General features: G+C 39.2%; 1 protein-coding gene across 1 annotated transcript; it reads left to right on the top strand.

The window, feature by feature from the left end:
* The first annotated feature begins 3496 nt into the window (after positions 1 to 3496).
* On the top strand, positions 3497 to 12019 carry nr1d2b (nuclear receptor subfamily 1, group D, member 2b). Its single transcript, XM_084131146.1, has 8 exons — positions 3497 to 4006; positions 5371 to 5586; positions 6593 to 6681; positions 7199 to 7343; positions 8316 to 8980; positions 9097 to 9282; positions 9415 to 9625; positions 9947 to 12019. Exons 1-8 carry the CDS (start codon positions 3988 to 3990, stop codon positions 10141 to 10143), a joined length of 1728 nt encoding a protein of 575 aa, XP_083987272.1. The 5' UTR covers positions 3497 to 3987; the 3' UTR covers positions 10144 to 12019.
* The last annotated feature ends 2168 nt before the right edge of the window (positions 12020 to 14187 follow it).

Here is a 14187-nt window from a genome sequence, read left to right as displayed (position 1 = left end):
TTACTTTATCTTTGTATTTTTATCACTATGGTAGATTATCCTATTCAAATCAATGTGATAAACAGGTTAGGTCAAAAGTAGTCTAAAAGTAATCAAAAAGTATAGTCTGATTATATTATCTTAAATGTGTAATGTAATGGATTTCATTACAACTATAATTTGTGTCATGTAATTTGGAATCAGTAACTGACTAAACTTTCTAAATAATCTACCCAGCACTGCCAAGGTCACATGACACTCCAAAATATATAAGAAAATCAAAAGGAAATTATATTTTGCCTAAGGAAGCTTAAGAATTCTATGACAATTGTTTATTTCCATGAAAGATAAGCACATATCCCACCCTCATTCTTGTAATTCACTATTATCAATATTTTTGAATTTTGAATTTGTAAAAAAAAGCTGTATTTGTCACGTTTTAGTCCAGATGATGATGAGAGGCGAAGAAGATCAACTAAGTCATTTTATAAAACAAAGTAATCTCAGGTAATCCAATAGTAAGAAACATAAATGAAACAAAGATAACAACAACACATGAACAATACCAGACAAAGAGCTAAATTAAATGAGGAAATTGAATACACAGGGTGAATGAACTCAATGACGAACAAGTGACAACTCATTTATCAAAAAACATGGTAACAAATGAAGAGCGGGAAAATGGAACAAAGGAAAACAAGTAAAACTAAAGGTCCATGAAAACTAAAACAAACCAGGCAGTCCGGTTTAGTTTTAATTTCATGTCACCTCGTTCAGACTGTCAGTTCAAATCCGAATTTTGTGCATATCCAATTGGAATCTGCTCATATTTTAGTAAGTGTGAATGGCAAAAAATCACACAAAGTGAAATTTTTACAATGTTCTGGAAATCCATTTCAGTATGACAGTATCACAGTATTTGGATTTCACTTTCTCACGTCACTTAAAATGTAAACATCAGATGTTGCTATAGGAAACATGCTGAAAGTCACTGCAGAAACAAGGTTGTGTTGTTGCGGGTCAAGCAGAACATTACAGTATAATAATGGAGACCTTAAATTTTGAGACCGGCAGAGACGACAGCACAGAATAAAAATGTGCATACATACCAGCCTCCTACCTTTCTGCAGCTGCATCAGCCTAGTAGTCGTGGCAGCTATTTTCATGTTGTAAATAAGAAAACATCTGCATTGCAAACCCCTCCATGTTGCTGTTATTGTTTTTGGCATATGCCTACTAAAGCAATAGAAACCAATGCAGACATTCTGAAACACCACGGGACACACAAATCAGATTGCGAAAGAGTGTGGACAGTCAATAGTTTAGATCAGATTCCAATCGGATACACAAATACTCGGATTTGGACTGACAGCGTGAACATAACCAGTCTTTGCCAGAGTTCTCATTTGTTATGGATTCTGATTAGTGCACACCTGTTCCCTGCTTATTTGATTATCATTCTCAGTGTATTTAAGCCCTCAGTTTCCTTAGTTCAGGGTTTGTCGTTAGAGGTTTTGGTGTAGGCTATGTGTTATGTTCGATTGCTTTCTCCATTTATTAAAGTCTCTGGATTCATTGATCATTCTGCTTCATGCATCTACTGCACTCCACCCTTTACACCTTTACATGTATTAAAACATTACAGCAAATACTACCACAAAGTATAAAAAGTTCCACAATTTAAAGGCAGGGTAGGCAATTATAAACACTTTTTGTTTGGTTGAAACATACTCATAGCAATAAATAATAGAAGTGGTCTAAATATGAAAACATGTACATCCTGTATATCTTCTTTGTCCAATCATTGCATTTGGTCTGAATGCAATGATACGATGTCCTACGTGCCTGTCAATTGTATTTCCATACCTCAGTGCACCCTGCTCGCGCAGACATCACACGTCATCAGCACGTTCCTTAAGGCTATGCAGAGTTGTAGACAGACAGTCAAGTGCCAAAAAACAAACAGCACCCACCTTTTACAATTCATCCTGAACCAAAGCAACAAGCTTATGTTCATGCCATGATGTAACTGTGATTACAAGATGGCAACCCGTTCTACCCTGAGATGTTCATGTCCGCAGACTCGGATACTGAATCTGCAGCAGTCAGGTGGTATAAGTCATAGCTCTGTAAGTTGTTTACGTTCATTATTATTGTAATGTTATGTGCTTTGAGACATGAGGTAATTTAACACTAGAACTACCAAGGCAGTCATTTTGACTGTTTTAAAATTTTGCAATGTAATAACTTTGTTGAAATAAAACCCATGTCCCTGACATAGGACCCTAACTTTTCCTAAATGTGTCTATATTTTATTCTATCATTGTTATTTTATTAAAATTACGAGACACAAAAGAGTTTTGAGTATTTCTACCTTGAATGGCCATAACAGTCATACTGAAAGTATGCATTTGCATACGACCGTATGACCGTATGCATACAATTTTCATTGTAATTTTTCAGCATGATATTTTTGCTGAATCAGTTCGTTTTCTCACAGTTTATTATATTTTCATATTATTTTCCCGTGACGGTCGGAATGACTGTATTGGCCAGTTTGGGGCATATGCGTTTCATATGTGCCCATAAAGGTTTTACCTATGCATTGAAATGCATATTGGCAATGTTTTTGTAAGTTATTGTATTCTAATATATCCAAGGATGAATACATTTATTTTAATTTTACAAAGAAAATAATAGAAAATTGATCACTTTCGACTTTGTAACTGTAATTACAATAGCTGTTCTGTGGTTGTCGATTAACTAATACATTTTCACATAGGGCCTACATTAGAATTAAAATGTAGTGTTCTTATGTTTATTATTACCTATCCTAACATTACAGATCCATTTATTCTTAGATTTGATATAGCTTATTGAAATTATTGAAATGCAAATAATGTATGAGCTGTCAGAATGACTATGGCCATTATAGTAGTTATAGAATTCCGGTAGTTCTAGTGTTAACACCGTCTCTCGGCAGATCTGCTGTGTAGCGTTCATGTTGTTTGGAGGAGGAGTGGCTTTGGGAAGCGCTGTGAAGGGAGAGTAGGATCTTATGCTATTCAAGCTAGCTTGCTATTGCTTGCCTCTCGGACATTGCCTACCCACCTTTAAATGCCATTTTGTAGTAATGAGAATTGGAGAGAAAATGTAATGTAAAAACATCTTCTAAAAATAACTGTTAAAGTTTTTTTTGCCACTTTGACTTACTATTCTCATTGTGCACAAGCAATTGTGTGTGTGGATTATAGGCTAACAAATGCCTTATCATCATACTTTATGCCTTGACTGCATATAATCCCCATTACGTTTTTGGCTTCCTCAGGGGCGTAGATCTCAGCTTTGGGGTGCACAGCACAAGGCTACTAACTCTCAAAATGTCAGTTTGATGTTTTGTGTTTGCTGAGGTCATCAGGGTACTTTGGGTGTGGGGTGAGAGTGCACAGGAGGCCCCTCCAGGAGCAGTGAAAGTGTGTCAGTGGGTTATAATGACATTCATGCAGCAGGAGGAGGAGCCGGTGAAGTGGGTCACATGATGTTTAGACAGCAGACGCGGCAGCAGCACATAGACACTCAGTTTCGCTCGATCATTCTACATGCGTCCTTTTTCTGCGTTAAACCTTGATTTATTCACAACTCTGAACTACAGCTACTCGAGTCGACATAGCGAGCTATTATAGTCTCTCTTTATTAGACGTAAATCGTGTGGATTTGGTATCTTGGCTGTCCGGTCTAGAAGAGTCCAGTTATTATAACTAATACATATGTATTTAGTTATAGTTTTCTAGGAGGTACCTGATTTTTCGTCCCCAAAGCAACACGGAGCTGATATATCCAGATTATCTTGTTTATTTATTTAGAAATGTTTCTCAGGTAGTGTATGCTATAGGTAACGTTTGAGAGAAACTCGGTTTATAGAATCTCCCAGCGACTAGATAGTTGCTGTAAACCGTGTAAAAACGGCACTACCACACAGGTGACTCGGGCTCAAAGCTGTCGGAGGAAATGGAATCCACAAAGGCTGGTAAGATCAGTATGTTTTTACTTTTTGAATATGACTTTAATAATCCGTGATACCTTCAGTGCACTCTTATTTTTATAAATGACACCGAAGCATGTAGTTGCACTTGATGCTGTGAATGTACATTGTGAATTAAGGTGTTGATTGGGCTTTTATTACTTTATTTGCAGCATGAAAACTCTAAGTAGGTTAAAAGCGTCAGGCTTGTGTTGTTATGACATAGATTGTGGGTTACTATTGAACTGCTGTCTCCCTACTCACATGGACCGCTCTGCCTAGCCATGTGCATCTGTGTTTACGCGTCCTTTGCGTCTGCTCTGATTGGTCGAGAGAAGTCATGACGTACAGTGTTGCATAATTTGCATGGCAGGATGGATGCGTCTGCAGCTGCAGATACACGTGAGGCGGCTGCGGCCTGACCCACTTTTTTGGCTTTTACACTCCCAACAAGACATGCCCGAGTACACGTGGGGGCGGTGCTAAGAACATGTCGACCAAAAGCTCAGACTGCAATGCTGATGACGTCCGTTCATTTTGTTCTTATATATATATATATATATATATATATATATATATATATATATATATATATATATATATATATATAATGTATATATGTATACTATAAATTGATAAATAAAATACTATATGTTTTTGTATACTAATATATATATATATATATATATTTATTTATTTCAGCAGACATTACTTTGAGTTTCAGATTAGAGTATACTGAGATGACGTTAGCATGTAATTATTTATATTGAATATAAATAAGTTCAGGTAGACATTTTTATCAACATAATGTAAACAATTTGACTCACCAGCATGCAATTAGTATGGACATGCAAGTATTGATATTGATAATACCATATTAGAATTTGAAAACAGACTATGTTTGTTAGTTCTTAGTATTACATTTGAGTTGAGTTGTTTGTCGGTAAAGCCTACACCCTAAAAGGTATTATGTAATGGTGTTACCTAACCATTGAGAGTGGGACAGCAGAAATCAGGTCAACCCATACAGAAAGAGCACACAAAGCCTGGTCCGCTTTCTGACAAAAGGAATGCTTGCAGCTCAAAATAAAACACAAGGACAAATAAAATATTTGTATCTTCATTAGTAAATAGCCACCTATATGGATTGCATATACTCTCTCTATGTTTATATTTTTAGAGACAGTTGTCAACAGATAGATGTAAAATCTAGAATCAACCATTAGGCCATGTCTCATACTCATATGCTTCATAATATATATGCACATATTAGGATCCACATTTTCTTTTTTTAAATGAAGCTAGAAAAATAATTTGAGGTTTCCTAACTGAAGTTGTCTTTTGTTGCTCTTCTGTGTGTCATCCACCAGGTGGGGTAATAGCTTACATTAGCTCCTCGAGCTCTGCCTCCAGTCTAGAGTCATACCTCAGTGACTCCTCCAACAGCAGCTATCAGTCCTGCTCTCCGCCTCACGCAGGTCAGGGTCAACAGGGCGAGGCCCTTCCTGTGGCCTCTCAGTCCCGCCCACCGAGGCACGGCGGAGGGAAGGCACGATCACCCTCCACCACCAAAAGTGGCATTACAAGTGAGAGACTGATCTAAATAAAAATTAAGTTAAAGAGAACCAGAAATGTTTTTATGCTGCAATCACATGTTCTTACAGACTAATTTAAATATGGTCAGTCACACTTTAGATTAGGGTCAAATTCTCACTATTAACTACGACTTTCACCTCAATAAACTCCTAATTACTGCTTATTAATAGTTAGTAATGTAGTTGTTAAATTTAGGGATTGGGTTGGATTAAGGAATGTAGAATATGGTCATGCAGTATAAGGCATTAATATGTGCTTTATAAGTACTAATCAGAAGCCAATATTCTAGTAATATATATGCCAATAAGCACCTAGTTAATAGTGAGAATTGGACCCTAAACTTAAGTGTTATCATATGATCTTCTACAAATTGAATCCAACATATGTCGTCTTAAAGTTAAGGAACTATTAAGTTGAGTTGTTATCTGTTATCAAAATGGAATTGAAAAAGAAAAAAGTATTGTTATTGTTAGAATAGAATAAGGTAACACTTTATTTTGATGGTCCCTTTTGAACATTCTGTTGACTATAAGTAACTTTGCAACTACATGTCAAAACTCTTATTAGAGTATTAGTAGACTGACTGCTTAATATATGCTGACTCTTTATTGTGATGCTCCACAACCGACATTCTACTGACCATAAGTAACTTTGCAACTACATTTTAACCCTAACCCTATCAGTCTTTTAATACTCTTCTATTTCTCTAGTGAGAATTAGTAGACTTGAAGGGGCAACGTTACTTATAGTCAACAGAATGTGTTAAAGGGACCATCAAAATAAAGTGAAAACCTAGAATAATTATATAATTGACAGTAATGATCTGATATTTGTCACTTAACATTGCACGATTCATTATATTTGCCCTTGTTTGCTTCATCGTGAAGTAATGGTCTTCTAGCTGTTTGAGGAAACTGAAAGCAGTTGTTCTAAGGAGAAAGCCAAACAGAGCACAGAGCCTTTTTCATCTGACTCTCTGTATTTCTGCTCCTGCAGAGATTAACGGTCTGGTGCTGCTATGTAAAGTGTGTGGAGATGTGGCGTCAGGATTTCACTACGGCGTTCACGCTTGTGAGGGATGTAAGGTGAGAAAATGTTAGTGTGAGTCTACAGCCACATTTCAGTGTAAACGTATAAGCATTAGAGGTTTCATTTGTTATTTCTGAAGTACAGAGTATTTTTAAGTCAAAAGCTCAGAAGGGGTGTGAAAATCTGTATTTTTCACTCTCATGTGTGTTCGGTTTTGCATACTTCTCAGTGAAGGCGGTTTTATAGTGTCTGTTTTCATGTTAAATTGTCCCTGGTGTCGCTGTGGTTGATTTAGATAGGGTTGATGTGGCATGTCTGTCATGCCTTATCTGGGTTACATCTACCTGTGCATCTCCCTGAAGGAGATATCACTTTACTTTATTTATAACCAGAAAGCCTGCTACTCAGCAGCCTGTTTAACTATCAGAGCAAAGCTCTGTGACAGAACAGTGTCATCAGTCCTGAGAGGGACACCTGCTTTCCATACCAACTCCAAGGCTCGACACCTGTTACTCTCTGTGGGCACGTTGACCCTTACATTTCTCTCTATCTCTTTCATTTTACCACCTGTAGGGTTTCTTCAGGAGGAGCATTCAACAGAACATTCAGTATAAGAAGTGCCTTAAGAACGAAAGCTGTCCCATTATGCGCATCAACAGGAACCGGTGCCAGCAGTGCCGTTTTAAGAAATGTTTGCTCGTGGGCATGTCCAGAGATGGTGAGCTCCAGCTGACATTGTGTCCTAGATCCAATCAACAAAATCTGTTACAGGCCAACATATGTGACCTCAGGGTTTAAACCTTAAAGGACAAATTAATAAATAAATTAAATATATAAAGTAAATGTTATTTGCATGTAGATAGATGATACACTGCCCTGGCAAAAAAATAAATAAATTGCTGTTTGGATTTAAATAGGCAAATGCTTAAGAGTCTATGATTGTATCATTATTGCAGTGATTATTATGTTTCTAGCATGTTATATGTTTGGCAACAGGTTTTCTGACCCCTGACTGATGGAGTGTGTAGTTTTAAATTTTTTAAACAACCATGTAGGACGATGTATCATGGCCATATTTCAGGATGACAAAGCCAAGATTCATCAGGCTCAAATTGTGAAAGAATAGTTTGGAAGGGAACATGAAGAATCATTTTCACTCATGAATTGGCACCTCTTAGTCCAGACCTTAAATTCATTGAAAGTCTTTGGGATGTCCTGGAGGAGACTTTACAGAGTGCTGGCCTCTTGCAATGTCAATACAAGATCTTAACCAAAAAAATGATGCACCTCTTGATGGAAATAAATGTTGTGATGTTATTTCCATCAAGAGGTGGATTCATTTTTGGTCAAGATCTTGTATTGACAATGTAAAGTCTACTCCAGCACATCCCAAAGACTTTCAATGATTTTAAGGTCTGTACTCAGAGGTACCAATTCATGTGTGAAAATGATTCTTCATGTTAATCTTGACTTTGTCATCCTGGACTATGGCCATGCTATGTCTTCCTACATGTTGTTTAAGAAATTAAAAGCTACACACTTCATCAGTTAGGGGTCAGAAGAACTGTTGCTAAACATATAACATGCTAGAAACAATAATAATAAATAACAATAATCTATCTCTCTTTCTGTCTCTAAGTATAAGTGTCAGTCTGTTAAAGTCTGTGAACTGACACTGTCTGCTCTTCAGCTGTGCGTTTTGGCCGGATTCCCAAACGAGAGAAGCAGCGCATGCTGCTCGAGATGCAGAACGCAATGAACAACATGATGAGCAACAGCCACGGCAATCAGCCCCTGCCTCTTAGCAACCAGATTTCAGCCACCGATGGAGATTCCGAGGACAGCACTGGCCATTCCTCTCGTTCCTCCTCCACCTCCCCCAGGAGCAACCGATCCAAAACCAGCCCTGACCCCAAGCTGCTGATCACCATGGATACGAGCCAAAGCTCAGACTCCTTCAGTGCTACTGACAGTGGGGAGGAGGAGGCCATCGGCACAGTTACTAGGGCACAGCAGGAGACCTTCATGTACAATCAGGAGCAGGGCAGTGTGCCTTCTGAAGCCCCTAACAATTACAGCTATTTCACAGGGAAGACCCAGGATGTCTGGAACCGCCAGAACGATACATCCTCATTGAGCGAACAGAAGCCACAGTCGAGCTGTGCTCCACAGGGGACTGAAGACTCCAGCCGACATTACAGTACTCTGAGCAGCTGTCCTGTCAGACTTCCTAACAGCATCCCCGATGGAACATCTCTGCAGAACCTCTCTCCGAGAACTCATAGTGACAATGAAACTCATGCCAATGGCAGCTATGGTGTCCAAACATTCGGAAGGGTTAACAGGATGCACCTGGTGAGTTACACAGGGTACCAATACCAAAATAACAATACCGAAATTTCTGTAGTCCATACAAATACTCTTTCATATTCAGTCTTTCATGAAATATATTTTATGATCCTATTTCACAGGTTTGCCCCATGAATACATCACCCTATGTGGATCCTCAGAAGTCGGGTCACAGTATTTGGGAGGAGTTCTCCATGAGCTTCACCCCGGCTGTCAGAGAGGTGGTGGAATTTGCAAAGCGTATCCCAGGGTTCAAAGATCTATCCCAACATGACCAGGTCAGCCTGCTCAAGGCTGGCACCTTTGAGGTATGAACAAAACACAACACAATCTCTGCGCTGAATTAATCTGATAAAAAAAATCATTGTGACGTAACAGAGTCCTATATCAAGTTTCATTTGAACTGTAAAAAGACCTGAGGTTTCCTGTTTGGTCTGTAGGTGCTGGTGGTACGCTTTACATCCCTGTTCGATGTGAAGGAGCGGACGGTTACATTTCTGAGTGGCAGGAAGTATAGCGTGGATGCTCTGCGGTCTTTGGGGGCTGGAGATCACCTCAACTCAATGTTTGACTTCACAGAGAAGCTGCAAGCTCTTAACCTCAGCGAGGAGGAAATGAGCCTCTTCACGGCCGTAGTGCTGGTGTCTGCAGGTATTTATCACTTCTTTTTGTGTCACCGTTTTCAGACCATATACTTTATAGTTTTGTATCTAAGATGTTGAAATGACAAATTGAAATGGGAGTTTAAGGTTTAAGTTAAATATTTGCAATTAAGGATCACGATTTCAAGATAAAGTTACAATTAGATCACACTTACATTTAATTGTAAATTAAGAAACTTGACTGAGCTCAAAACTTAGACCACTTAGTAACAAGAAGTGACGTCAGGAAGGTCATGGTGATTATACAGTACAAGAATAAATGTTCCAACAAAAACTTGTAAAACGAATTCCCCTGCTGTGTTCCCCATAGATCGTTCTGGCCTTGAGAACGTCAACTCAGTTGAGGCACTTCAGGAAACTCTGATACGAGCTCTGCGCACCTTGATCACCAAGAACCACCCCAACGAGATTGCCATCTTTACTAAACTGCTTCTCAAACTTCCGGATCTGCGCTCCCTCAACAACATGCACTCTGAGCAGCTCTTGGCCTTCAAGGTCCAAACCTGACCACCCACCAATCCCCATAACTGTGGACCACGCGCCCTCCCATCCACTTTTAGAGACTCCAGGCCCATTTCTGTGGCCCACTAAGCCAATTGGGGGGCCTGTTCTCACTCAAAGCCACTTAGCTGACATTTCATGCTCCCCATGAGGACTACTGGTTAAATATGGAGGGAGAGGGGAGCAGATACTTAAGAAGTCATTATACTGTAAAACACCTCTGTTTGTGCTAATGCACATGACCCACAGACACAAACTTGGATGGGTTTCGTTGTAGATGCTTACAAGAGTTTGTATGATTACGGGGTTGTGTGGACGCAGAGGCATCTTGAATTTGTTTTTAGATTTACACTGCCTGTGCAATAAGTGACATGTTCACTGTTTTTGGATTGTTCCTTGTTGGTCTATTAATACTTTCAGAAAAGAGGAAGTAAGGTATCTCGTGGCCGTATGAAAGCTGTGTGTTAATAAGGGGAAGGGTAATGAAGGGATAGTCCAACACATAAGTTTAAAACAAATGAGAAACTAGTACACAGTACAGTTTGATGCCCTTTCAATAATTTGAAGTCAAGAAAAGACAAAAAGCACCAACTATGAAATGGAAGAATGTGGAACGAGATGCTAATAAGAGCTTTCTGACAGAAAGACACAAGAATGTTTAATGGAAAGATCTATTTTTGTAGTTTGTTTCTGTCTTAAAAATTGTAGTTAAGTGCAAAGGAAGCCACTCTATCATTAGACCTGAATTACTCAAGTATGTGAAGCAAGTATTGCTATGCAAGCTCAATTTTATGGATGGTAAAAGACCGTAAGTTCCAACCATGTGTGGCTTGCCAACACTGTAGCGGACAATAACAAACTATCTTTTACTGTCAGTTTTCGCTTTCAGGTCAGCCATGGGGGAGCAACAGTTTGGAGAGAATCTTGCTGAGCAAGTTAAAGTTAGTTCAACTGTTGACAAGTTTATAGATAGCTGCCTGAATAATAACACATCTGGTTTATTGGCACAGACATTTGAAGGTGACTCCTTGTGATCTCCAATATTCAACCAGACCGCAGGCTTGGCCAACCATTTGTGTTCTTGCATAGAGTATGTTTCTGAATTTAGATCTGCATAATGTGTAAATGTTTTGATTCGTAGGGCTTTTAGTAATGACACAATGTTTAATGATGCTGAATGACAAAAGGAGTAGAACATATGCGTATTATCACTATAAGAATGCATGCTCTTCTCGGTACTGATGGGACACAAAGCCATCCACAGTGATGTCATAATGTCAGATTATAGCTGAGGCCACATCCTAACTGACACCTGCCGATTTGACGCATCTTTATGGGTGATAAGTTCAGGCTGAACGTTTATGATGAATTTTTTTGAATGATGATTTGGGAGGTCCACTTCACATATTTGTAATTCTGTTAATTTCTCTTATATGAATGTTTTTTTCTTTTTCTTTTAGGCAAGTGTTTTCAGTGAAAGTTCTTGTAGAATTATTATTGTGTCTGTGTGATCAGCTGCAGTAAGTAGATACTCTACATAATGTTTAGCACATACCATTAGACCAGACAGGAAAGGAAAACAGGAAATGGCTCAAAACTCCACAAAGGAACACCTGCAATGCCTCTTACCCTGTTAACTCTAGGCATCAACTCTTCTCGGGTCGGATCTGATATCAAAGCTGCTGTAGATGAATAGTTAATTAAAGAAGTATCTTCAGTTATGTTTGGTGTTGGTGTTCCCATCTCATTGTTCAGCCTGTGGTTCAATCAATGTCAGCATTGTGTTGCCATAATCCAGTCTGTCTGTTTTCCTCTGTGAAAGCAATGTAAGCTATATATATATATATATATATATATATATATATATATATATATATATATATATATATATATACACAATTAAATAAATATAAATTAAGAAAATAAACAGATAAATGCTGATCTCTTTCTCCCTATTTATTTAGTTTTTTTTGCACCCATCAATCAATCATTTTATTTCTAAAGCTCGTTTAAAATAAACATGAGTTGACCAAAATGCTTTAAAGACCCAACCTTACAAAACATATACAAACACACCATAAATCACAACAAAGCACTAAATAAACCACATGCAACTAAGAACAGTAAAAAGCAGCAGAGATAAGATGGGTCTTCAACCTAGATTTAAAACACTCAATGGAATCACAGGATTTAATGTGTAAAGGGAGACTATTCCAAAGATGTGGTGCTGCTACCGCAAAGGCATGATATCCCTATGTTTTTTAATCAAGATTTTGGTACGTTTAAAAGAAAACTGAGAGGAACTTAGGGGTCTAGCAGCAAAATGATGCTGTAACGCACTAGAGATAGGGGCAAGCCCATGTAAACCATTAAAAGGACCTTGTATTGCACCCTATACTCAACAGGGAGCCAGTGCAGAGAAACCAGCACCGGAGAGATACTGGAACATTTCCTGGTGCCCGTCAACAATCTGTCCGCAAAATTCTGCACCAGCTGCAGCCGTGAAAGCAACTTCTTATACAACCCCAATAAAGATAATTACAGTAATCCAATATGGATGAAATGAATGCATGGATCACAATTTCCATATCTTTAAAAGACAGGAAGCCTTTCAATTTGGCAATACTTGGCAATTTGAAAAAAGCTACCCTTTACCACAACATTTATTTGTTTATCGAATTTCAATTTGGAAAAAAAACAAATCACCAAAAATCACCACTTCGTATTTTGACTCGTTCAGCTGAAGGAAACTTGATGCCATCCACAAGTTCATTTCGTCCAGACAGTCAAGCAAAACTGACCATTTCGAGATGTCTTTAGATTTCAAAGGAAAATACAACTGGGTATCATCTGCATAACAATGGTATGCTACACCATACTTTTGAAATATTAATCCCAGAGGAAGCATATAAGGAAAACAAGACAGGGCTGAGACTGTCAGAATGAGAGTCGTAGATCCAAATGCAAGCAAACAGTTTATTGAAGGCAGGTTGAACAGATGAATAACTCAAAACACCACGTATAGCAGGCGGGTAACCAGGATATAAATACAGCGGAGAGAATGAGTGATATGAATAATTCTGGGTGGATGCCAACCGGGAACTGGAATGAAGAGAACTCCACATGATCTCCAGAAGACTGGGAACACAGACGAGATCGAGGAAATAACTCCTTAAGGAACTCAGGCACCGGAACTGGGTAAGAGAGCATAAACAAGAGTGACGAACCTAACATGCAATAATCACTCCCGCTAGATATAGGCAGCTAACAAACAGAATTAACTAGCTGCAGCTGCGGGCTGATTAAGTGATAAGCTGGTTCCCTTTCGTAGTCACTCCGAGTTACGTCGGATGACGATGAATGGGGTTTCGCTTAGAAAGCCTGTCATCTTCGAGTATATAAAACGAGCCAATGGCAATGAAATGCCATGGGTCTGCGGAATTTGCATAGCGTATCTCCGCCCCACCCTGGGGGTATATAAGGAAGTGCGCTGGCAACATGCAGATATGTTTTCGCTTCGGAGCCAAGAGTTTTCTTCACTCCTACAAGCCATTCTGTATCATCTTCACTCTACGAGACGAGCGGCTCTTCAGTGTGTTGGTGTGACGGCGTGTTCCAGCAAGATCGCATTGCCTGCTGCTGATCTGTGCAGTGATCTGCCGACAGTGTGTGTGTTTCTCCCTGGGCGCTTCAGCACTCTGCTGAGCTTTTTTCTCTCTCTAAAAGAGCTGCACGTGGCACGTCTTTTTCAAGACGGCTCGCCCGTGTATTTTCTGGATGTGGGCGCATGACTCATCTGTCTAACGGTCACGAGCGCTGTTTCGCGTGTTGGGCTTAATCACGCTCGGCAGCGCTCGTGGATGAGTCATGTTTTCATTGCGGGAACATGACCATCGCGATGTTTATAGATCGAGAATCATTGATCTCTGTGGGAGAGTCCCCTCTGCCACACCCCAATCTATCTCTTCCTCGAGAGGGGATACTTTGGCTGGTGGCCAGGGTGATCTGAGGGTTATGGTGTGGCATAATTCCGTCGAGCTTTCCTCGGGC

This window comes from Abramis brama (genome assembly GCF_963993115.1).
Source record: "Abramis brama genome assembly, chromosome: 12".
NCBI lineage: Eukaryota > Metazoa > Chordata > Actinopteri > Cypriniformes > Leuciscidae > Abramis > Abramis brama.
The sequence above is the reverse complement of the archived record's forward strand: the minus strand, read 5'-3'. Positions and strand labels throughout refer to the sequence as shown.